The sequence below is a fragment of the Chrysemys picta genome, chromosome 18 (genome assembly GCF_011386835.1).
Source record: "Chrysemys picta bellii isolate R12L10 chromosome 18, ASM1138683v2, whole genome shotgun sequence".
Taxonomy (NCBI): domain Eukaryota; kingdom Metazoa; phylum Chordata; order Testudines; family Emydidae; genus Chrysemys; species Chrysemys picta.
Window position 1 is genome coordinate 11,449,518 of NC_088808.1, and position 23,152 is coordinate 11,472,669.

The window sequence follows — 23,152 nt, forward strand, 5'->3', positions numbered from 1 at the left end:
GTCCTGGTCCTTCAAAGGGGCTGATTTTCAGAAAGTGCTGAGCATCGGCCCACTGGTAAGATGTTTCCAGTTGGGCGCCGAAAGATGGAGATACCCCAAGTTCCTAGTCTCTTTGGAAAATGTAGTCCTTCACTCCTCCTTGTGTGTGCAAGCCATAGATATTACTCTCAAAGGACTGCCATCACCTCCCTTCCAGAGACAAAGTTCATCACAGGAGGGGTGAATAATTAAACATCAGGCTGATATAAATCTCAACAGAAGAAATATCTTTTATCTTTTGTCCATTTACTCCCACTAGGAATAATGGCAGTTCTTTTACATTGATATATAATTCTTTGTTGGTTTGTTGGTTGGTTTGTTTGTCTTGGCACCTGCATAGCAGAAATCTTTACAATTCATTACCGAAACGTCCCTCCCCCCAGCTCTGATCCTCCCTCTGATTTATTTTTGCAGCACCTGAGTCCTAACAAGCAACACCCTCAAGGTCGAGAGAGAGTAAGATGTGACCCATTTATGATGGATTATAGAAATAACAAACATGCCTGACAGTTTTATACAGCTGCTAGAACGGGTTTAGTTTCCAACAAATGAAGAATTTCCTCTTTTTTTCCCCCTTTTTTTTGTATATTAATTACATTTTACAAATTTTCTTTTCTTTTCTTTCCCCTTTCCTTGTTTCCTTTTTCTTTTCATTTTTTTTTTTATACAGCGAAAGGATCAGTTACTGATGTGTCCACAGAAGAGTCTGGGTTAGCAGAGTTTGGCTGTCATCTGGTCTGACTGTTTGAGGATCTCGGTGTTGTACAGGTCTAGTGCATGGTTCACGCGGATGATCTCGCTGTTGGTCAATTTCAGGCGGTGCTTGAGCATACAGGAGAACAGATCCAGCTGAGGCTTACCCGGTGCCACCGGGGGGGCCAGTCTGTTGATTCGGTCCCGAATGTCCAGCAGCAAGAGCATGACGGAGGACGAGGAATAGAACTGCCCGCCTTGGGTGTATGACTGGTTGACCTGCTGCACAGCACTGCGCAGCAGGTCGGCGTTAAAACGCAGGCTGTAGCCGTACACCTGCACGTCAGAGATCTTGATGTAGAACTGACGCTTGCTGGGGTCAGAAAGGTCCACGGGCCCTTGGCCAGTCTCATTGCGCAGCAGGGAGGGCAGCCGAGTCCGGCTGCGTAGGTAGATGTGGACAGTCTCAAAAAAGGTTTTCCATCGGTTGCCCAGCAGCAAGGTCCAGTTGTAGCACTGGCTGTTCTGGAGGCGGATTTTCTCCCAGCGCGGGTAGCCGAACTCCCCAAAGGGCATGTTCCAGCCCTCGGAGTGGCTCCCGCTGAAGGGGTTGACGTAGACAAAGAACATGGGGTCCAAGCTGCTGTTGCGCATCTGGCATATGCGCATGGAGATGCCGATCACCATGTGGATAAAGTCCATCCGGTTCTTGTTGCTCTTCAGGGTGAGGGACATGCGCTTGCGCCACCTGGGGTCGAAGAAGGTGTCCAGGCGGATCTCGTTGCTGATGAAGGTGGTGTGCACGTAGAGGCGCGAGTCCATTTTCTGCAGCAGATACTTCAGCTCCAGATCCTGGAAATCCAAGTCTGTCTCAAAGCTGATGAACTGCTCGCTGCGCTCCGAGTCCACGTTCTGCGGCTCGCAGCGGCCCCGGTACAGCTTGTAGCCCTTGTTGCACGAGCCGCAGAGGGAGATGTTGGCCAGACTACACATGGCGCAGCTGTTGTTGCCCCCGATGATGCACGGGATGGGGCGCTGGCACAGGCTGGTGCTGCTGTGGCACACGCAGCTCCGTTGGCTCTCCAGAAAGGTCCCCCAGAACCCATTCTCATTGCAGTAAAGCAGGGACTGAACCCGGGTAAGCCACTGCTGTATTGTCCTGCAAACAGGAAAACAAGAACTTTAGCCTCAAGTATACAAGATGGGCTCTTACAATTGAAACTGGGCCCCTATTAAGGGTAGGGTGGGTATGTGAGGCAGGGTTTCAGAAGCGGCATGTTCTGGTGTCTGGCATTTGATACCTCCTGGTCCAGTCTTTCCCTATCCTGCATCACTCCCTTTGCGCTGCATGGCCCATGCAAAAGAAAGGCCAGCTGGCCTCATTTTCTTGCTGGGGCTTCATCAGTGCTGATGAGTCGCTAGTGGGAGTGGAACTGACAAACCCAGCAAGGGTTTGCAGGAAAAGGCCCCTTTGACTATCCCCAGCTGGCAGCTGGTTCCTTGGGGAGCATTACCAACTGCTGCAGGTTATAAGAGCTTCTCTAGGCTGAGACTGGGCAGTGACTCAGGGCGTCCTCGTGGCCAGCCCTCTCTTCTCTAAAGAAAAATGAGCTCATGATGTAATGAGCCAAACCCGGGAACCTTGATCAGCTGATGGTGCACAGGTCAGTGAAGACAGACAAGAAGCCAGAGGCTTGGGTGTGTGGTGATAGTTCTGTTGTAATAACCTCATTCTTAAAGCACCCCACTATCCCAGTGGCTGCCCCTATTACTCTGTATTGTAGTAACCCCATATATGGCTTCTCCAACTCCCCTGTAATGTTGCCTTTCTGACTGGCCACCACTTAGCACCTCCATGCAGTATTTCCTTTCTAACCAGCCCCTCCCCCCCCCCCCCCAGAACTCCCTGCACAGCTGCCCCTCCCCCCTCACTAATGAATACTTCATTGTCTCCTCTGGGCAAAAAAGTTCTTGGGTAGCGCTGTAGTGAGAGGACTGGCTAATGACAAATTAGGATTCAGTCCCTGCAGAACAGGAGGAGTGATTATGGACAGAGGCTCTCAGAGCTGGATTAGTGAAATTCATGGCACCTGCATAGCCTGACCGCGGAAGAACCATTAAGCTGTGAGCTGTATCAAAGAAGGCATTAAATGATACAGCAGCAAAGAACAGCAAGAGGGCTCAAGGAAGAGAAGAGAAGGGAGGGGTGAGAGAGAGGGGTGAAGGAGACAGAGACATGGAAGGGAAGAAATAAATAAGGAAGAGGGAAGAGATGTGGAAAAGAATTGGAAGCAGAGATGGAAGGAGGGAGAGATTAAGGGGGAGTGTGAAATAAAACAGAGGAGAGAAAAAAGCAAATGGAAAGAGAGAAACTGACAAAAGGAGAAAAAGAAGCGGGGGGAGGGTGGTAAGAAAGAAGAACTGTGCAAAGGGAGGGAAAATAGAAAGCAGAAAGAAAGGGAGTGAAAGGCTCAAACTGAGAGGGACAGGAGAGGGAAATGAATTAACAGGAAAATGCTGAAGGCTGAGAAGTGTGAAGGGACCATTAGCACATCCCTCATTTGGCATGAAGCTGCCAGGGTCTCTCTCCCCCATAACAGCTCACCAGATCTGTCCTGCGAGTGGGAAAAGGCAGAGAGAGGCTAGGGAACTTGGAAACAAGACACTGACATCTATAAATATCCGGACAGGAAAGTAAGACACTAAGGGAAGGAGTCAGCATCCATGTCCCCCTTGTCCTGAAGTGCTCTAACCACTAGGCCCCCTGACTACAATATGGACGGATCACCTTCCCCTCGAGGGACACACAATTCCTTGCTTCTGCTGTACGTGGCGATCTAAATATAAAACTGCAGCATTGGAGCAGGTGCATGGGAAATAAAACAACCCGCCCATCTGCCAAATTGTTTTTTTGTCTGCATGGGTGAAAGGCTCATTGATGAAGCATGAGGCTCCGGTGATGGAGCTCCCTGCTCAATGGCAACAATGGGAAATCACAGGTTGCCAGGCTCACAGCAGCTATTGTGTCTTAAAGCTACATTCCAAGCTCCCACCTACACTGCAATTTCCACCACGACAGTTACAACAGAGGAGCCCCCTGGCAGCAAGATGAACTCAGGGACGAGGCACAGGGCTGGGGCTGGAAAGACAGGGGTTCAAGTCTTGGCTCTGTCATATCATCTCTTTGCATCTCAGTTCCCTGTCTGAACAATGGGGATATTCCTTCCTTAGGCTTGCTGGGAGAACACATTTATTACTCTTCGCAAGGGACCGGGGCCATATAGATGGAAAGCGGATGTGGTTTGGTCCTGGCGCTGAATTGTGTCCCTGCTCTGTGCTAGAGCTGGGGCAAGGCTCCAGGGAGTGACCCCTTTGGGAACCGGCAAAGGAAAGCGAATCCTACCCAGGTTTTACACTGACCCCAGTGCACAGCTGCCTGGTGTAGGGAGCATTCCAGGATAGGGGTATGGCTAGAGTGTTCTTCTGCCCAGCGATTCTGTAAGCCACCTTGCACTGGCCTCAGCGCCAGAAGAGGGATAAAGCTGACCTGTCACGAGTAACACTCATAGGCATATATCTTGCTATGGAGACTCATTGGTGTGGTAGGAGCTGGGGACACATCCTGCAATGAAATTGCACTGCCAGTGCCGGTCGCTCAGCCCCCCACAGCAGGAAGAAATTTGCCCACTGGAGAAGAAGCTGAAACCAGCCTCTTGGCAGGTTGGTAAAGAGTAGTTGGCTGAGTGAATTTGATCTGGCAATGAAGAGAAGAGCATTAACATGGAGAGAGAGGCAAGGGGCTTCTGCTGAAGCTAAGTATCGATGACTCCCCAGCTCCAGCCATAGCCACCATGCAGCACGAGCTACGAACACATGAGCAAGAAAGAGGAATTGAGAGGCCAAAGGGCTGCATTGACATAGGAACAAGGCCAGGGCGACGGGCGAGAATATCGTTTATGTCGTGGGGGTATGTGTATAGGTGGGGTTCGTTGCAAGTTCATTGGGTAGTTATGGGTGTTTGTAGAGTGAGTGTGCGCGCAGGTGTGTATGTGCCAACATACATTTCATACTGTATCTCTGGGTTTTCTATATACATAAACACACACACTGCACATAAACTTAAATAACCACCATGCACACTCTCATATACAAAGAATAGAGAGAAATACACTACACATGATTTAACAGAGACATATGCCTATACCTTCACACCAGGGGCCAGTTTTAGCTCTGGTGTAAGCACAACTCTCTTGATTTCCTTATGCCAGGGCTGAATTTGGCCTTCCATGTGCATCGTGCACTCAAAGATTTCCTGTGGCCTGATTCTCCGCTCCTTTCCACTGGGGATACATGGAGGTAACTCCACTGACGTATTGAGCGTTTCAGTGATGTAAAGCTGGTGGAGCAGAGTGTGGGATCAGGCCCTTTGTGTCTAATTCTGAGCTCTCTTAAACCGGTATAAATCAGCAGTAACTTCACTGAAGTCAAGTATCGGGGGGTAGCCATGTTAGTCTGTATCTACAAAAACAACAAGGAGTCCGGTGGCACCTTAAAGACTAACAGATTTATTTGGGCATAAGCTTTCATGGGTAAAAACCTCACTTCTTCAGATGCATCCACTGAAGTCAGTGGAATTAGATTACTGTCCAACCACTCTAGTGAGTGCAAGAGACTAAGAGGGGAAGGAGGTTGGTTGTGTGTGACCCGGCACATTTCAGAAGATGATCTACACGGATATCCGTCTGGGCTACAAATGGCTCAGTGCAATGAAAAGACGAATTTACAGCTGCCACACACGCCAGATAAACAGAAATAAGCCAGAATAGTACGAGTTGACCTGATAGGAATTAGAGAAACATGACAGGCCTGTTCCCCACACCATGGCAATTACAGAATCAGATCATTATGTCCTAGTCCAGCCTCGATGCTGGTTGGATTGTACAAATGCAGACTGCCCGTCTTCCCACCCACTCGTTCGCTGAGCATCCCGTCCAAGAGGAGGCCGTGAAGAACAGGAAAAGTGGCTCAGCCAAGATCTGGAAACTAGCAATTTTCCTCTTCCCCAAATCAGCATTGTGAAGCGGTGATGGGAAGGGAGCAGAGGATGGTACCGTGTTTTCTGTGTCTCAGCGCTATGGAGATGCAAGCAGGACAGGGGAAAAAATACCATCTGCTGATGGCTGCACTAAATAGATAAATAAATAAAATAAGAAGCAAAACCCAGAGCATGCCTAGGGACAAGCTATAGGCATGAAAGAAAGAGGTGCAATGAAAGACAGACACCATCTGAAAGCAAATGTCAGAGTAAACCAGTATGTTTTGGATGGGTGTCTCTTGCTCCCTCCCCCCCAAAAAAGGTTATAAGGGGAGTTAAATTTCCATGTTTTTTTGTTGTCAGATTCAAACAATCCCTCTGTAATGCTGTGAACACTAAACACGTTGTGCTGGCACATTAGAACCAGAAAATGAGATGGACGATAAACTGACCAACCTAGTATTTTCTCTTCAAGCCCTGTGAAATGCAAAATGCAAACCACAAACAACATGCATTTCTGTCAGTTCTGTCTATTTGTGTCACCAGGCTGCAGTTGAAACCAGTGGATGACCCATCACCAGAGATAAAGGGAGCTGCAGGCAGAGTGGTCTCTTTGAGGGACCTTTGACTTTGGAATGATTCGCTCCCGTCCCTCTGGTTTAAAAGAGTTCAGATTTGTTGACCTTCTGGAGTCACTCCAAAGTTCATTTCTGTGGGCAAGGCTGAAGGGCAGGTTTGGGGGAAATGTGAAGGGAAATGAGATTTTCATCTGGATGGTAGCTATGTACGCTAGTTAAAATGTGAAATTAAACATTTAATTTCACATTTGTGTCAGCAGTTCATTGAAAAATAAAGGGGATGGGGGATTTTAATATTTTTGTGAATCAGCCCCCTATTTCTCATCAAGCGATAGTTGCCATGATGGCTTGATGCCGTAGTGAAGTGAAAGTGTGTGCTACTATTTTCATTCTTAAAGACTGTGAAATGTATTCTTAGCTAATGTCAATAAGACTAGAGGCCGGGAGAGATGGTCCTCTGTGCGTATTCTTTATTAACTCTAAAGTTTTAAAATAAACGTACGTGTGCCCATTCAGTTTTCAAATTTAAATAAATTACGACATGCTTTAATATAGGCTACGAGAATTAAGGAGTCATTTCTTTTTTAAAACCTATGAACTTGATATGGACAATGTACTTTTAAGAAAAAGCAAATCAATGCAAATCTTTACAGTTTCTTTCTTTCTTTCTTTCTTTCTTTCTTTCTTTCTTTCTCCACTATTGACAAAGGTCATAGTAGTATCATTCCAATTACAAAAATCTCTACCCTCTCTTTTTCATGGAAACACTTCCTCTTCTTTTTCCTGGAGGGCAGTGAATGGCAATTCTATTTCTCTCTCCTTTAGGTTGCTATTGAATATATAATGTACTTTTCTATTATGCTTTTGTGCACAAGAGAGAGAAAGAGAGAGAGAGAGACGTGCTGTTAATATAACCCCTCCATCCTTTCAAAGCCAGTGGCATGAATGATAAGCATCTGTCTCTATGTAATATATGCAATTAGAAAATTAGAATGTTTCCTAGCCCCAATAAAAAGAACACTGAAATACATACCTCTCTCTCCATATCTGTCTACCGAGCCAGTCCCCCAACTTACTACAAATGCGGAATGACACATAAGAGTGGAAATGATAATATGCCTGGTGGTGTTGACTTAAACAAATCAAACACATCAGTCAGTTAAAAACTCAGCTGCCAGCATCCATTTCATCCTCCCTCACCCAGCTTTTATAGTGCTTGTTGGAGGCTCCCTTTCTGCCTGGCTGGCTTTTTAAAATAGAAGCGAAATGCTAACGACATATTTATATAAAGCTTTGTATCAGCGCGGTTGGCTGCATATTTGCTAGGTGCTGTTTTCTGCTTTTGGTGGTGGTGATGATGCACGATTGAAAGATAATATATGAATGTCTATGTTACTTCTGCATAAGCCAGGTTCGTTTGTAACGACTTAGCCAACTGTCTAGAGGGGTCAGTTTGAAAATGTTCTCCAGAAGAAAATAAAAATCCGTTAACCTTGAACTATCCCTGGTCTCCTCAATGGGATATTGTCCACCTGCACAACAATCCTCTGTGATTAAAGAGGCCTTAAGGACCTGGAAGCATGACATTGACTGTATATGGCTACGTGAAAGCTCAGAATGCTCATTGCCCTATGGATAAAATGGTTACAAGAGCCTCTAGTTAGCCAATTAATTATCTCTCGAAATAGAACAGACAGCTGATCAAGCTGGTGAAAAAAAGCAGCTCATCTACAAATGCTAACTTGGCCCATCCGCTCCCAGAGCGGCTTGGAAGAGGAGATACCAGCCGCTCATTATTTCCAGGGTTTCAAGCAACACTCCTCAGTTCCAGACAAGAGCTACGATAGGGTGAGAAATGTTCATTAAAACCATGGAGACAGAACTCCAAAAATGGTGGGAGACAGCTCTGAATCCTGCCACCCGGAAAGGCTGTGAGGAGTCAGCGATTACTATATAATATCTACAGCTGCTATAGCTGTGACAGGACACCCATTTCCTCAATAACTCTGAGCATGCCTCTTTCCTTCTTTCACGCTCTCATGGGTAGCTATGTCACCGGGGCCTGAATCACTCCAGGTCCACAGTTTTCTCTGCATTGCTCTGAGCTTTGTAAAAGAAGAAAGAGGCACCAAGTATTCAAAACATAAAATAAAACAACCCCCCTGCCTTGTGCTTCTCACTGAGGCCATCGGCACGGACCTGCCATGGATGCAGAAGGTGGGGGTATAAGTACCTTTCTCTAGGCAGCTGGTGGTTAGGGTTGTGCCGGCACCGGACACTGAGGCCAAAGAGTTTGCGGGCAGTACGTTGGATCTTCTGCCGTTGGGCTTCCATGGAGCTCTGCAGGAGTTTGTATCGGTTCTGAAGATCCCAGTCATTGCCCCAGTGCTGGTGGATGCTCCCGATGGTCAGGAAGTGGTTGTTAGGTAGCCTTTTCATGAAGGATTTAAACTCATCTAGGAACACACAACCAAAGTGGCAAGCTTTGAGTGACTCGTGCATTAGTGCGGGCACAAGGCCTAATACTAGCTATTGAAGCAATAACAGTCAAGGTGCAGTAGGGCCTTAATGACCAGCTGAAAGAAGCTGATGAGCATTAATCCCCAGGTTTGTCATTATTCCCCAGGAAACACCCTAATTCTGTGGTTGTCATTGCTGTTATAAGGGGGGATTTATAGCCAACGCATGTTATGGGTGAGATATTTTCCATGTATACTTGCAGCAGAAGAACACAGATGGAGAATTAATACTCCAGGGCATGGGATCTTAACCTGGACGGGTCACCAAAGGCATCGTGGGGTTGTACCCACCCTGCTATTGCTAAATGGGAAGGGTGTCCCAGCAAGGCCCCAGTTATATGGGATCGGGGATTCCACTAGGGAAAATGTAGAGATTAGAGCGGTTTAAAAATGTATTCAAGTGAAACATGTTTCCATTTAAAAATGGCCTTTCTTTCAAATTCAGAAATTGCCATGAACAAATTTGGTTTGTTTGAAATTTTCCATTTTTTGCCCCACCACACCAGAAAATTAAAAACATCGTCACTTTTTTCTGGCTTTCAGTTTATTGTTTTCATGTCCTCCCCGTTCCCTTTCTCTCTTTTGGTGGCAAAAAAAAAATAAAAAAAAAATAAAAAAAAATAAAAAGTGGGGGGGGGGGGAGCGGAGAGGGAGAAAAAAAGCAAAAAGCGAAAAATCCAAGAAGCAAATTTTTTCTAGAGAGATTTTCCTGAAATTTTTCATATAACTGAAAAATTATTCCCTTTTGGACCGGTGGTATGAAAATTCCTTATAAATGATCAATGTTTTTTTTTTTACTACACATTTCCTATTGTTCAACCTCTAACTCAAAACTAGCAGCCTAATAGAGAAAGTCTATGTATTAGCCAAGTAGGTAGTTAGGGAGGTAGACAGATATTCATCACCATACAATCTGAGCACCTAATAAAAAAATAATCACTACCACCACACTATAAAGACCATAGGACATCTGGTTTCCTACATTCCTTCCCCAAAGGCAGCTGGGAGATTTTCTTTTTTTAGTCATCTGCAATCCACTCCATTTATAATGTGGCATTCAGTCCCTTTCTCCTCCTCCCCTCAAAACGACTCCCTCCCATTCCCCTGTCCTCTGAAACTATCATCATGTATAATTGCTTCTGTGGACTGCACTGATTATACCTAGTACCTTTTAGCAATAAAAGCTCTGCATTTGCTTCCCGCCCCTTACAAATCAATTTCCTCCAAAGCCTGTTTGTGTGAAAGGCCGAGCTCTTTTCTCTCTGATGATGGACGTGCCGTGATTTTGTAGAGACTAGGGGTTGAAATTTGAGTTCATTGTGTGTATTTTGATACCGGCAGCACAAAACAAAGCCAGCAAACTAAAAGCTGCAGGGTGTTGGTTCCCAAAGCTAAGGTTGACTTTAAGAAAACCAGTTTCTTAGTTAATATTTATATATATTAAAATGGCACCTAGAAACTCCAGCTGGGGCCGGTACCCCATTGTGCCAGGCACTGAACACACATAATAGAAAGACCCTGCTCCAAACAGTTTGGATTCTAAGTAGTAGAGCTGGCTGGAATTTTATTCCTCCCTCCCCCCGCAGAAATTTTTCCACAATGTACCACAGTCTTCTCTTTTGAGTCACCCAGTGTATCATGGGAGTTCTGCAGCTCTGGTTCATCTTGGGAGATGTTGTCTGGCTGGGGAGCCCAGCCTACAGAGGAGAATGGAGGCATAAGGTATCTGTACTACAACTCCCATGAGGCACCATGGTAACATTTCCAAATATTTTTTTTTTTAGATTTCAGCCAAAATGTTTGCGGTTTTCAGGTGTTCAGTCTTTCAATGAAAAGTTGGAATTTTCCCGGGAAAGTAGACACTGTTACACCACCACCCCACATTTACTCAAAACCCAATTTTTCTTCCAAGATAGATTTGAAGGGAAATTGTCCAGCTCTACTAATTAGACAAGACAGAAATAGGCTGTGTTATTGTGCCCATTTTTCAGATGGGAAACTAAGGCACACAGCAATTATGGGGCATACTCTCAGCTGGTGTAAATCAGTATGGTTTCATTGGCTTTAAAGAAACCACACCAGTTTTCACCAGCGGAGGATCTGCCCTCATATGACTTTGTGAGATCACACTAAGAGTCTGTGGCAGAAGCAGGAACTGATGTTAGATTTTTTGAGTTGCACTCCACCGCCATTAGCTGATGTGCATCTTAAATTCACAGTTACATCCCTGTTCCCATTTTGGTTAAGAAGGCCTAAGGGATAATATTGGAGATTTTCATCAAAATGTTTTTCCATGGATGAAGACTAACTAAATAAGGACGTTTTATTAGCACAGTGAAGCAAAATGCTAATTAAACCTTAGATTTAATGACACTTTTCACTCCAAGGAATACTTTATATGGAATGTAACAAATTGATGACTGAAATGTACCAATTGGATATACAAAGTACAAATAGGTGTCACTTCAGCCATCATTGAAAGGCATCCACCTCTAGGAAGGAACATGGCAGCAGTTTAAGTGTGCACTGCAACACAACATGAAGTGAGAAACTCCCTATTCAAATGAGACTGCAAGAGGAATGTAGGGAGGCAGAATATAGTGAACTCTGATGACTCTGGCCAGTTTTAACACCTCTACACTTGCAAAATATGCCTGGGGTCTGTAATGGCAACAATGGTTAGGATGTGAGATTCTGATTCTCCTCTTATCCCAATTCAAATCAGGAACAGCTCCATTTAAGTCACTGGGTCAGCTCCCAAGGAAACGTAAATTGGCCTAGCTCCATTGACCATGCTGATTTGCACCAACTGAGTATTTGGCTCAATGGTTCCTCGGGTGTAAAATCGGAGTGGGAGCAGAACCACTTGGAGCAACAGCGAATGCAGTTTCCAGGCACTGAAATATAGATGGCAGATCATTTGAGATCCACTGTAGGGCACCTAAGTTAGACCATCAAGGGGTTAGGAGGCTACAAAACAATGAGTAACAAAGGACCGGCTGAGAAGCGTGGCTGTGATGCTGTGAAGGCTCCCCCAGGGAGGTTTTCATTAAAAGCATTTTATCCAAGGCCTCGCGCCATTTCCTCATGGGACAAAGGAACATTTGTCAATTCAGAGCCTGAATAGAGCAGTTACGACTTAAGCACCAAATTGCACGAAACACCATTAATTTCAAACCCACAGCAGAGCTGGCCAAAAGCCAAATGTGCTCTGAATTTGCTTCGGGTGCATGTCGTGTTACACAACTCCAAAAGGAAAGCCCCCTAGGAGGGCAGCCCCTTCCTGACAACTTGCATTCCCATGCCGGAGGCAGGTATAATTTGGCTGCAAGCACTAACAAGTGCATGGAGTGCGGGGAGGAGGGGACTAGCTAGCGCTTCATGGATTAATTCCCACTTCAAAAAGGGTGTGTCCAGGCAGGAGCAGTAACTCCACCCCTCTAGGGCTCAGGGGACTGCTGGGTGGAGCATTTATTGTACCTTCCCCACAGGCGTAACAAGGGCCAATGCTCCTGCATCCCACCTAGAGCCCCTGAAAGCATTATGCTTTACGAAAGCTTAATAATGGGCCCGATTCAGATCTAGGTTACGCCAACATCATGCAGACAAAACACCAATAAAGCCAGCAGACTAAACCACACGAAAATCAGGAACTTCAGGCCACCAGACACCAGCCCTCAGAGCTTCGCCGCCCCCCCCCCATCTCCCCACAGCACATCTCTGTCACAAAGGGGCTTAATCTGCCCTGTGATATTTGCACATGAGCTGCCAGTACACCGATAAGGAGTGTGTAATTCTGGGAGAGCTAAAGGTACGTTCTGCACCATTTACATTGTGGCTAATCTATAACGAAGCTAAATATCGCTCCTGTTTAATGATGAAATAGATTGTTTGGAATGCTAGCAGGGCCGGTAGAGAATTTTCCATCAAAACTGGTTTTAGATATAACATGGGGTTTTCTATGAAACAACATTCATCATGAAAAGTGTCTGCTTCACATACAAATTTTCAAATTTTTGTCCAAAAAAAAGAACATCTGGAAAACAAAAGCTTCTAGATATTAGACCAAAAATATTTAGGTTTTTTTTTTCAGTGTGGGAGGGGGGTGTTTAATGAAAAGTCAAAATGTTTTCTGGAAGAGAAACTCATTTGCCTAACAACCCTTGCTCTGATCATTATTAAAACAACAACATCAAAACCACAGAAGCTGGAAAACAGCCCTTCTTCCTGGTTACCTGAATTCTCCAGATCTTTATAAGCTTCTGTCCAGGACTTGCCCATGTTTGCCAGCGTGTACTCCATGATCTGAATGTCGGTGATGGGACAGTTGCATTGTGGGAATTCTTCAGCACACTGGCAGCCGCACTGGCTGTTCCGACACACATACTCCCCCTCTCCATTGCACATGATGTAACTCAACGCAGACTGGACAAATTTCTCTTGTAAATACTGAGGGAAGATGATCTGGAGACCTGGTGCGGAGACAAGAGCAGGGAATGTGAAAATAAATGTAGCGGGTTGCTGTTCCTTTTTTTAAACTTGTTTCATTAACAGCTTGGGAAGGTGACACAGAGGAATTAAAAGTTGCTATAAGATTTCTTCCCTAGTTGTCAGGAGCAAGGAATTTGGGGTACAAGATTTATGCCTCAAGCACATTGCAACTGCTCAGCTGAGATCAGATTGCATCTGCTGGCCTTAAGGAGGTCATGGTGTGGGGTATCAGCTCACAAGCCTTGGAAAATACACCACAGTGTGTTCTGCAAGAAGAGACATAAGGAGGGAGTCCTTTAGATGAAATTGACATTGTTATACTATTAGGTGCTAGAAAAAGCCTGCTAAAAACCTGTAGCCCCACAGAGCTGCCTGGGAGGGGCTGCCTCTTTACCCCAACCCCAGAGTCCCCTCTATCCCACACTGGGAGGAGATTGTCTCTATTCAACTAGGCCCCAGACTCCACTACAATATGTTCCACCCTGGTACACAGTGCTGGCCTTTATACCTTTTCCTCGAATGGACTTTTTCAGCCTCATTCACCGAGCGCTAGTTCAGATATAATGAGCATTCTGACCTATTTTGTTGGAGACTAAATATCTCTCATGGTGTGGAAACGTCGGACCTACGCAAGAAAGACGGAAAGAAAGACAGAAAGAAGGAAAGGCTAGAGAGTGGTAGACAGAAAGAATTACCATAGACAAGAAAGAAAAAGAATATAGGGGGAAATTTGTACTGGTGATTAGGGATTTTGGAGCCCATGTCCCACAGGATTTCAATGAGAGCTGGGTGTCTAACTCCCTTCATCTCATTTGAAAATCCCAACAAAAAGAGTAGGTGCCACATTCTTACTAATGGAGACTGGCATGGTTCCACTGACCTCAGTGTAGCTTTGATATTTTACACATGCTGAGGATCTAGCCCTACATACATACCCCCTCACACACACACACACACACACACACACACACACACACACACACACACACACACACACACACACTATAGATATTTTTTTGTGCTCTCCTGTTAAAGCCCAAGTCTGTGGGCTCCCTACAGACGGCCTGGGGCCCTATAGGATTCACAGCTGTTTCCTTGTACCTGATAAGTTCTGCTTGTCAGACTCTGTCAGTTTCTGGAGTGCATGAGGCAGGGGAGAACAATAACTGAGTGAAGAAGCCGGGCCTGATCGCCTTTCCTCATAAAAGGCCCAGGGATTTCAGACTGGCAGATAAAGGAGTTTATGGCTTGAACAGCAGTGCTGAACTGCAGTGTAATGAAGGCACGCGGGTCAATTACCCATCTGTTTGTGTTTCTATTGCTCTGAATTACAGTATCCATCGCTGACAGCTCATTGGAGTGGAATGAAAATAAGACAATAATTCACAGGGTGAAACTGTGGAGAAAGGGCAGGAGGGCTGTGATCTCATTCAGGAGTTGAGCCCCCATCTTCGTGATGAGTCATTTGCACTCTCGGCGATAGAAAGGTGGTTGGGAGCTCCTGAGAACCCACCTCAGTGCTCGTTTTAATGGACACCCTTCCCTTCTCTGGTGCAGGACAGAGTAGCTCAGGTACTGGAGAATAACCAAGGCAAAGGGGACATCCCAAACCTCCTTTTCTTACCCCCTTGTGCACAAGACATAGTTTATGCAGAATTCCATGTCCACTGGCAGTGAGCTGTCCAATTGTCTGACCTAATTCTCAATCAAGCGCAGAGCAGTGGCAGCTGCCAGGCAGAATAAATATAGTGCTGTCTTCAGCCAGAGGTAATATTTGGGACACATGCATGAGGAAAAGGTTTGGGGCCTGGTTTTCAGAGGCACTGAGCATTTGTAGCCACTACCAACTACCCTGGAAGTTATGGGTTCTCCACACTTATGAAAACCATGTCCGTCATGCATACTCTGTGAGAATCAGGGGTGGGGTGTGGTGGCAGGGGGAGCTCCATCAAACAATGGGGCACATACAAAAAGAGGGTGAGCCCCTGCATGTCCTACTGATCTCTCCTGGGATGGGTCTCAAGAAGAACCTCAGGACTCCTCCTTTTGACTCCAAAAGGGATTGCAGTTGCTCAGCACCTTGCTGGATTTTGCCATGCACTATCATCTTATCCATCTATAGAAGGGAGTTTCCTTTTCAAACCTCAATACTCGAGGTAGGTGAAGATCTCCAGTTGCCAGGCTCCAAGACATTACTCCACTTGCCTTGGCAATGGAAAGTGAGTATGGAGCGGCTAAGAATTTTGAGATTTTCAAAGCACCTGGAGAAAGATCTTTGAGACCCTGAGGGCTCCTAGATTCAGAGGGTCTGGGGCAATAGCTAGCCATGAACTGGACTCATCAGCTTCCATGGACCCTAAAGGAATGGTCTAGGTTCCATGGACTTGACTCAGTCCTTTGTCTACACTCTACAGGAATGGCCTATCCTGGCCTCTGAGATCGTATGCAAAGCCTAAAATGTTGTTATGCTTTTCAGTTCACCAAACTTTCTTTTTTAACCTTAGTTGGACAGCAGCGCCAACACGCTTCCCCATCCCGGCTAATGGGGACTGCTTTCTGATGCATAACAGCCCAGCTAACCTGTGGGGAGCCACCCTGTCCATTTGCATACGTAGCTAGACACATGGTGCGCACTTCTGATTGGCACTCATCTCCCCCTCACATACAGACCACAAATGCCCACTCCTACACACTCCCATGCATGTACGCAATGTATACTGCATGTATAATGCATGGCCAAAGATGCAGAAACCCTTTTCAAACAAACACCCCCTCACATACAATACATGCACACTCCTATATTCACACCCCCCCACAGAAATATGTGTCCCCTCACAGATGTGCACTAGCACGTCCTAATGCTCATTTATACTACGACTGCTTTACACTGCGTAAACGGATTTACCCTCGGTTTAAGGCCAGGTGCTGGGGTGCCTACCCCACACAGGTGGTGAAAGGATTCATGTGGGCCTGAGAGCCCAATTAACCCACCCGCTTGCTCCTAGAGGGTAGGCCAGACTTAATTAAAGATGAAGCCTAGCTGGAGAGGAGCTGGGTAGCGGTACAAAGAGAAGCAGTGTGGAGCAGAAGGCAGAGTGTGAAGAACTCTGCAGTCACTTGTGTGGTAGTAGAGAGACCTGAGGAAACAGGGAGGCCATGCATGGTGAGAAGGAAATCTGAGTGGGGGAGGGAAGGTCTCTGGCGGACACAGGAATGAAGCAAGCGCCTGTGGCAGACCCTGGCTAGAGGGCTGAGTGACAAAGAAGAGAAACCACTGCAGGGCCGGAGCAACCATCGGCAGGGGGTTCTAGATGAGGGGGGCCTACACCCAGCCGTGAGTGTGTGCTGGATGAGGAAAAGCCGCACACCCGGCCATGAGGGGTTCATCAGCCGTCCATTCACCCTTTTACAGGTCCCTTCACAATGTCAGTGTGGTATAAAGGGAGCTTAGTAAGTACGGGCCTGATTATCAGTTAGACTAAGACTCAATCTATCAAGGCACTTAAGTATGTGTTTGCGTTTAAACACATGAGCAGTCCTATTGATTTCAATGCAGCTACTAATGGGGCTTAAAGATGAGCACATGTTTAAATGCTTGGCTGGCTCAGGGACTCATGCACTCATACTTCCAAAACACGGACTTGGATGCAAGAAATACAGCTCTGCAGCTTAAAAATTCCACCCATCCTGCAGAAGATGTCTGCCTTTCTACAGGGACTCCCTGCTATGCACAAAGATTACCGTCCAGGCTAGGAAATCCCCGAGGGGGGGGTTGAATGTTAAGGTTGTAGGAATATAATCACACACACCTACACTCCTATTCCCATTCACATGTAAACACACAGAGGTACACATACACACTCAGACCAGAGACAGGCATGCACACCTGTGCTTTCTCACCCACCATGCTTCTGGAAGACTGCACACCTTCAATGGTAACCCATTGGTCAGGATCAATCATAGGATGAATGTCTGACACAAGGAAGTGCAAAGGCCCTATTTAAAGTCTGGAGGGAGCAGAGGTTTGATCAAACTGAGGTAGGAGCAGAGAGAGGATATGGGAGCTGGTGTGAGAAGGGACGTGAATTCACTTAGGAAGGGTTCCTGGAGAGGTGTTTTGGCCTTGGCCTGGAGATATCTAAAAAGCAGATTGCACACCTTCCCACAGCCCCACAATTAGAGCCGAGTGACAAAAATGTTGATGGAACAGTTTTCCCTTGAAAAATGCAGTTTTGTTGCGATCCAAATGTGTTGTGGGAAATATCTGGATGGGGAGAAAATGTAAATGAATTGTTTTGACTTTCTCATTTCATTAAGGTGATGCTGAAATGTTTCATTTCAACTTTCTCATTTCAATTCCTTTCATTTTGACTTTTTCCCTTATATTAACTATTTGCATAGATATAATATACAAATACAATATAATAGTGTTTCGGGTTACTGTGCTGACGTTATCAAAAGGAAACATGGTTCCCATATTGAAGCAAAAAGATTTGATGCTGTCAAAGAAAAGCATGTTGATATTTCCGAATGGAATGGTTTGGGGAACCTTTTGTTTTGCTGGAGATTTAGAAATTCTGGTTCCGTTTCGGAATGAAAATCAATTTTGAAATGTCAGAATTTTCCACGGAATGGAAATTCCATTTTCTAGCCAGCTCTGCTTGCAATCTCCAGCATTGCCACACAGAGCCAAACACCTCCAACAGCCACTTCCTTTCCAATCAGCAACAGAATCAGCCAGTGCTCAACTCCTTACAGCCTGCAATGAAGGTGGGCAAGAATGCCTAGGACAGGCCAAAGAGATAAGAAGAACGCGGACACACATGAATGCATACGTGCTGACGCCCAGCCACGCAAACACACATGCTCTTTCATCAGTGAATGTTTCTACTCAGTTCACGTACTCTGATGTTGGAGGACATTTAGACCCAGTTCTAAATCTTGCAGCAGATCCTTATATCTTGTAAAGGGCCTAACCAAAGCCTTCAGATGACCTTTGAGGTATTTTAACTCTGGATCTGAACATTACATCTTGGGCCTATGACTGCCAGGGGCTTGGGCTCTTCCTTGAGAATGAGATGCTCTCACGCGTAGGCTTCAGTCAAGGTCTGGCTCCGGCCGGCTGTTTGGGAATCAGAAATCTTCCCTGTCATGAAGACACTGTTCTTTTATTGAACTGGCCTCCGAGCAGAGCGACATAAAGGCAGGAACACGGATTTCTGTCAGCAGCTCATGCTTGGCTGCTAATCAGATCAAAGTAGACTAAGTCACGATTCATTACCTGCAGCCCTGTGACTAATTCTTAATGAGCTCTCACAAAGCAGCTGGAGAGGAGAGAAAAGAGCCTAAATAATTATTCAGCGAACCACCCTCCAGATTGGATGGATAACATTAAGGTGTAGCTTTAAAGGTCACTTTGCTTTATTAAAAGGAGACCATTTCTCCCTGCCCCTATGTCTTTCCCTTAGCTCTGGGTTGGCAAGTGTTGGGTCTGCCCTGTGTTGTAGCAGTTAAACCGTGTGTGCTGGTTATCTTGTTATTCCACAGGCTCTCACCATGAGTATTCACTGAACCAGTTCACACAGCTGAGATGCAGCCAGCAGCGAGCACTTGTCTGAAGTCCCATCGCAACCAGTACCTTCCTTCTTCCCTGTCTGGACTCTCAACCTTTCCTCTTCTCTTTCTGTCAGCCTTCTCCTGTCCTCTCCATCCCAACCACTACCCTTTTCGTTCCCCCTCCCTCTGTTCCTCCTTTTCCGTTCAGACCATCACAATCTCCCCCAACCATCTCCCCCTTTTCCTCCCCTCCCCCATCTCTCTCTCTCTAGGGATTATGGGAGTTTCTGAGTGAGACTGTGTTCAGTATTCATAGATGCTAAGGCCAGAAGGCATCACCATGATCATCTAGTGCAGTGGTTCTCAAACTAGGGCCGCCACTTGTTCAGGGAAAGCCCCTGGTGGGCCGGACAGGTTTGTTTTACCTGCCGTGTCCACAAGTTCAGCCGATCGCGGCTCCCACTGGCCGCAGTTCGCTGGTCAAGGCCAATGGGGGCTGCAGGAAGTGGCGGCCAGCACATCTCTCGGCCCGCACCACTTCCCGCAGCTCCCATTGGCCTGGAGCGGTGAACCATGGCCACTGGGATCCGCGATCGGCCAGACCTGTGGACGCGGCAGGTAAACAAACCAGCCCGGCCCGCCACGGGCTTTCCCTGAACAAGCGGAGGCCCTAGTTTGAGAACCGCTGGTCTAATGTGACTTCCTGCATAACACAGACCAGAGAACTTCCCCCCAATAAGTCCTAGGGCAGATCTGTTAGAAAAAATATCCAATCTGGATTTAAAAATTCTACGTGATGGAGAATCCACCATGGCCCTTGGTAAATTGTTTCAATGGTTAATTACTTTCACCATTAAAAATGTATGTTTTATTCCCAGTCTGAATTTGTCTAGCTTCCACTTCCAGCCATTGGATCACGCTGTACCTTTCTCTGCTAGACTGAAGAGCCCATTACTAAATATTTTTCCCATGTAGGTAGTTATAGATTGTAATCAAGTAATGCCTTAACATTCTCTTTGTTAAGCTAAATAGGTTGAGCTCCTTGAGTCTATCATTATAAGGCCCATTTTCTAATCCTTTAATAATTCTTTTCAGAGTAGCAGCCGTGTTAGTCTGTATCCGCAAAAAGAAGAACAGGAGTACTTGTGGCACCTTAGAGACTAACAAATTTATTAGAGCATAAGCTTTCGTGGACTACAGCCCACTTCTTCGGATGCATCTTGTTAGTCTCTAAGGTGCCACAAGTACTCCTGTTCTTCTTAATAATTCTTGTGGCTTTTCAACCCTCTCCAATTTATCAGCACCCTTCTTGAATTGTAGCACCAGATCTGGACCCAGTATTCCAGCAGTGGTCACACGAATGCCGAATGCAGAGGTAAAATAACTTCTCTACTCCTATGCAAGATTCCCCTGTTTATGCATCCCAGGATTGCATTAGCTCTGTTGGCCACAGCATCACACTGAGGGTACGTCTATACCCAGCCGCTAGTTCGGCGGCAGGCAATCGAACTTCTGGGTTCGACTTATCGCGTCTAGTCTGGACGCGATAAGTCGAACCCGGAAGTGCTCGCCGTCGACTGCAGTACTCCAGCTCCGCGAGAGGAGTACCGCGGAGTCGACGTGGGAGCCTGCCTGCCGCGTGTGGACTGAGGTAAGTTCGAACTAAGGTACTTCGAACTTCAACTACACGTAGCTGAAGTTGCGTACCTTAGTTCGATTTGGGGGTTTAGTGTAGACCAAGCCTGAGAGTTCATGTTCAGCTGATTATCCACCTCGACCCCCAAATCTTTTTTTCAGAGTCACTGCTTCCCAAGATAGAGTCCCCCATTCTGTAAGCATGGCCTATATTCTTCGTTCCTAGATGTATACATTTACATTTAGCCATATAAAAATGCACATTGCTTGCATCCAGTTTACCAAGTGATCCAGATCTCTCTGTGTCAGTGACTTGTCCTCGTCATTATTTACCATTCCCCCCAATTTTTGTGTCATCTGAAAGCTTTATGAGTGATAATTTTATGTTCTCTTCCAGGTCATTAGTAAAACATGTTAAATAGCGTAGGGCCAAGAACCAATCCCCGTGGGATCTCACTGGAAACAGACCCACTCAGTTATGATTACCTGTTTACAGTTACATTTTGAGACCTATCAGTTAGCCAGTTTTTGATCCATTTAATGTGTGCCATGTTAATTTTATATTTATCTTATTCTTTAACCAAAATGTCATGCATTCCAAGTCAAACGCCTTACAAAAGCCTAAGTATATTACATCAACACTATTACCTTTATCAACCAAACATGTAACTCATCAAACAAATATATCAAGTTAATTTGACAGGTTCTATTTTCCATTAGCCCACGTTGATTTGCATTAATTACATTGCCCTCCTTTTAGTTCTTTACTAATTGAGTCCCATATCAGCCACTCCATTATCTTGCCAGAGATCAATGTCAGGCTGACAGGCCTATAATTACCTGGGTCATCCTGTTTACCCTTTTTAAAAATTGGCACAACATAGCTTTCTTCCAGTCTTCTGGAACTTCCCCAGTGCTCCAAGATGTATTAAAAATCAACATTATCAGTCCAGTGAGTTCCTCAGCCAGCTCTTTTAAAACTCTTGGATCCAAGTTCTCTGGACCTGCTGATTTAAAAATGTCTAACTTTAGTAGCTTCTGCTTAACATCCTCCAGAGCTACTAATGGAACGGAAAGCATGTTGTCATCACCAGATAATGAGACTACATCAGCTGTTTTCCCCAAATACAGAAATATTTATTGAACACTTCTGATTTTTCTGCATTATTACTGATAATTCTACCATCTACATCTAGTAATGGACCAACAGCATTGTTAGGATTCATTTTGTTCCTAATATATATATTTTTTTTTAAATGCCTTTTTACTGAAATTGCGCAGAGACTGTTCAGGGCGACAAGACGCTACATAGCTCGTATCTTTCCAGGTGCCCCCCACTTCCACTGTTTCTCTTGCTCTTTGGCTTTCTCTTTTTAGCTCCATGGTGCTGTTCAACCTTGGCTTTCTGAATAGCAGTGACTACCGGGATGGTCAGAAAGGGTGCAGTTTTCTGAATTTCTCAGCCGGACAAACTCCCACCATCCCCATTCTTTTCTGCCAGAGACTGATTCAGATCCTGATAATCATGGGGACTGGCTGAAGGAGTGGCAAGGGGAAACTTTTTTTCTATTCCTTCCCCCTTCCCTCTCACACACTGTGTCCTCCTCTCTTTCCCTTTGCTCTTTATTTTCTCTCTCTCTCTCTCTTACTCTTTCTTTGTTCACTCTCTCCCCCCTTCCATTGAGTCAGCTCCATGAAAGCCATGAGGAAGTTCCCATTTCCAAATGCTCTTTCACTGACATTCTGTTTCTGCCTTTATTTCCCCTGGTTACATTGTCCCTTCAAACCCCACTTGGAAACTCTCCTCCCATCATCGCTAACCCTAACTCTGAACAAGTGAAAGGCAAAAATCGGAATTTGTGCCATACTGGAAATCATGATATTCGTTTTCTTTTGGCCCACATAAGAACTAACATTTGAAATATTTTTTTAATTGAATATAAAGTTCCCAATAACTATGAATTGGAAAAGTCAAAATGAGATATTTCCTTTCTATTTTCCTTTGGGAAAATCAAAAAATGAAAACAACAAGATTTTGTGGAAACCTCAGTTTCCATAAAACAACAACAACAACAACAGAACACTTTGATGATAAATTCTTGGCCAGCTCTAATAGCAATGAAAGGCTTCCCTCTTTCCCTTCCCTTGGTTGGTCATACATATCCTAATCAACCATAATTTATTATACAGCATAGGTATCTGCTGCAAGTATACATATCTGAAGATTGGCCACATTATCATGAAATCAGAGTAATAGGTCAAACCTAAGACCTTATTGTAAATCTAGAGGAAATTACTTACAAAAATCTAGGATAACCCCTTCCCTGGTATTTTCAAAAGGGCCAGAGGACAATATGCACACATTGGTTTTCAGCAAATGTCTTTGAAAATCCCATTCTTAATTATTAATAACCTTGGATGACTTTAAGCATTATTGTTCATTGGCGCCTGATCCCAAGTCCTTTGAAGTCAATGGGAGCCTTTCCATTCATCCAGTCTTTGGATCAGGTCCTTAGATCGATCTATCTATCTATCTATCTATCTATCTATCTATCTATCTATCTATCTATCTATCTATCTATCTATCTAAAGGGTTTTTCTTATAG

General features: G+C 45.3%; 1 protein-coding gene across 2 annotated transcripts in view; it reads right to left on the reverse strand.

Moving 5' to 3' along the window:
- Positions 1 to 245: 245 nt before the first annotated feature.
- Positions 246 to 23,152, reverse strand: part of BRINP1 (BMP/retinoic acid inducible neural specific 1) — a 97,828-nt gene continuing 74,921 nt past the window's right edge. For both annotated transcript variants that reach the window (XM_065572640.1, XM_008170835.4), the window contains 3 exons: positions 13,100 to 13,336; positions 8,579 to 8,801; positions 246 to 1,891 (listed from right to left, as the gene is read on the reverse strand). In XM_065572640.1, coding sequence (XP_065428712.1) covers positions 751 to 1,891; positions 8,579 to 8,801; positions 13,100 to 13,336 — 1,601 coding nt within the window. In that variant the 3' untranslated portion in view covers positions 246 to 750. The remainder of the gene's footprint in view (positions 1,892 to 8,578; positions 8,802 to 13,099; positions 13,337 to 23,152) is intronic.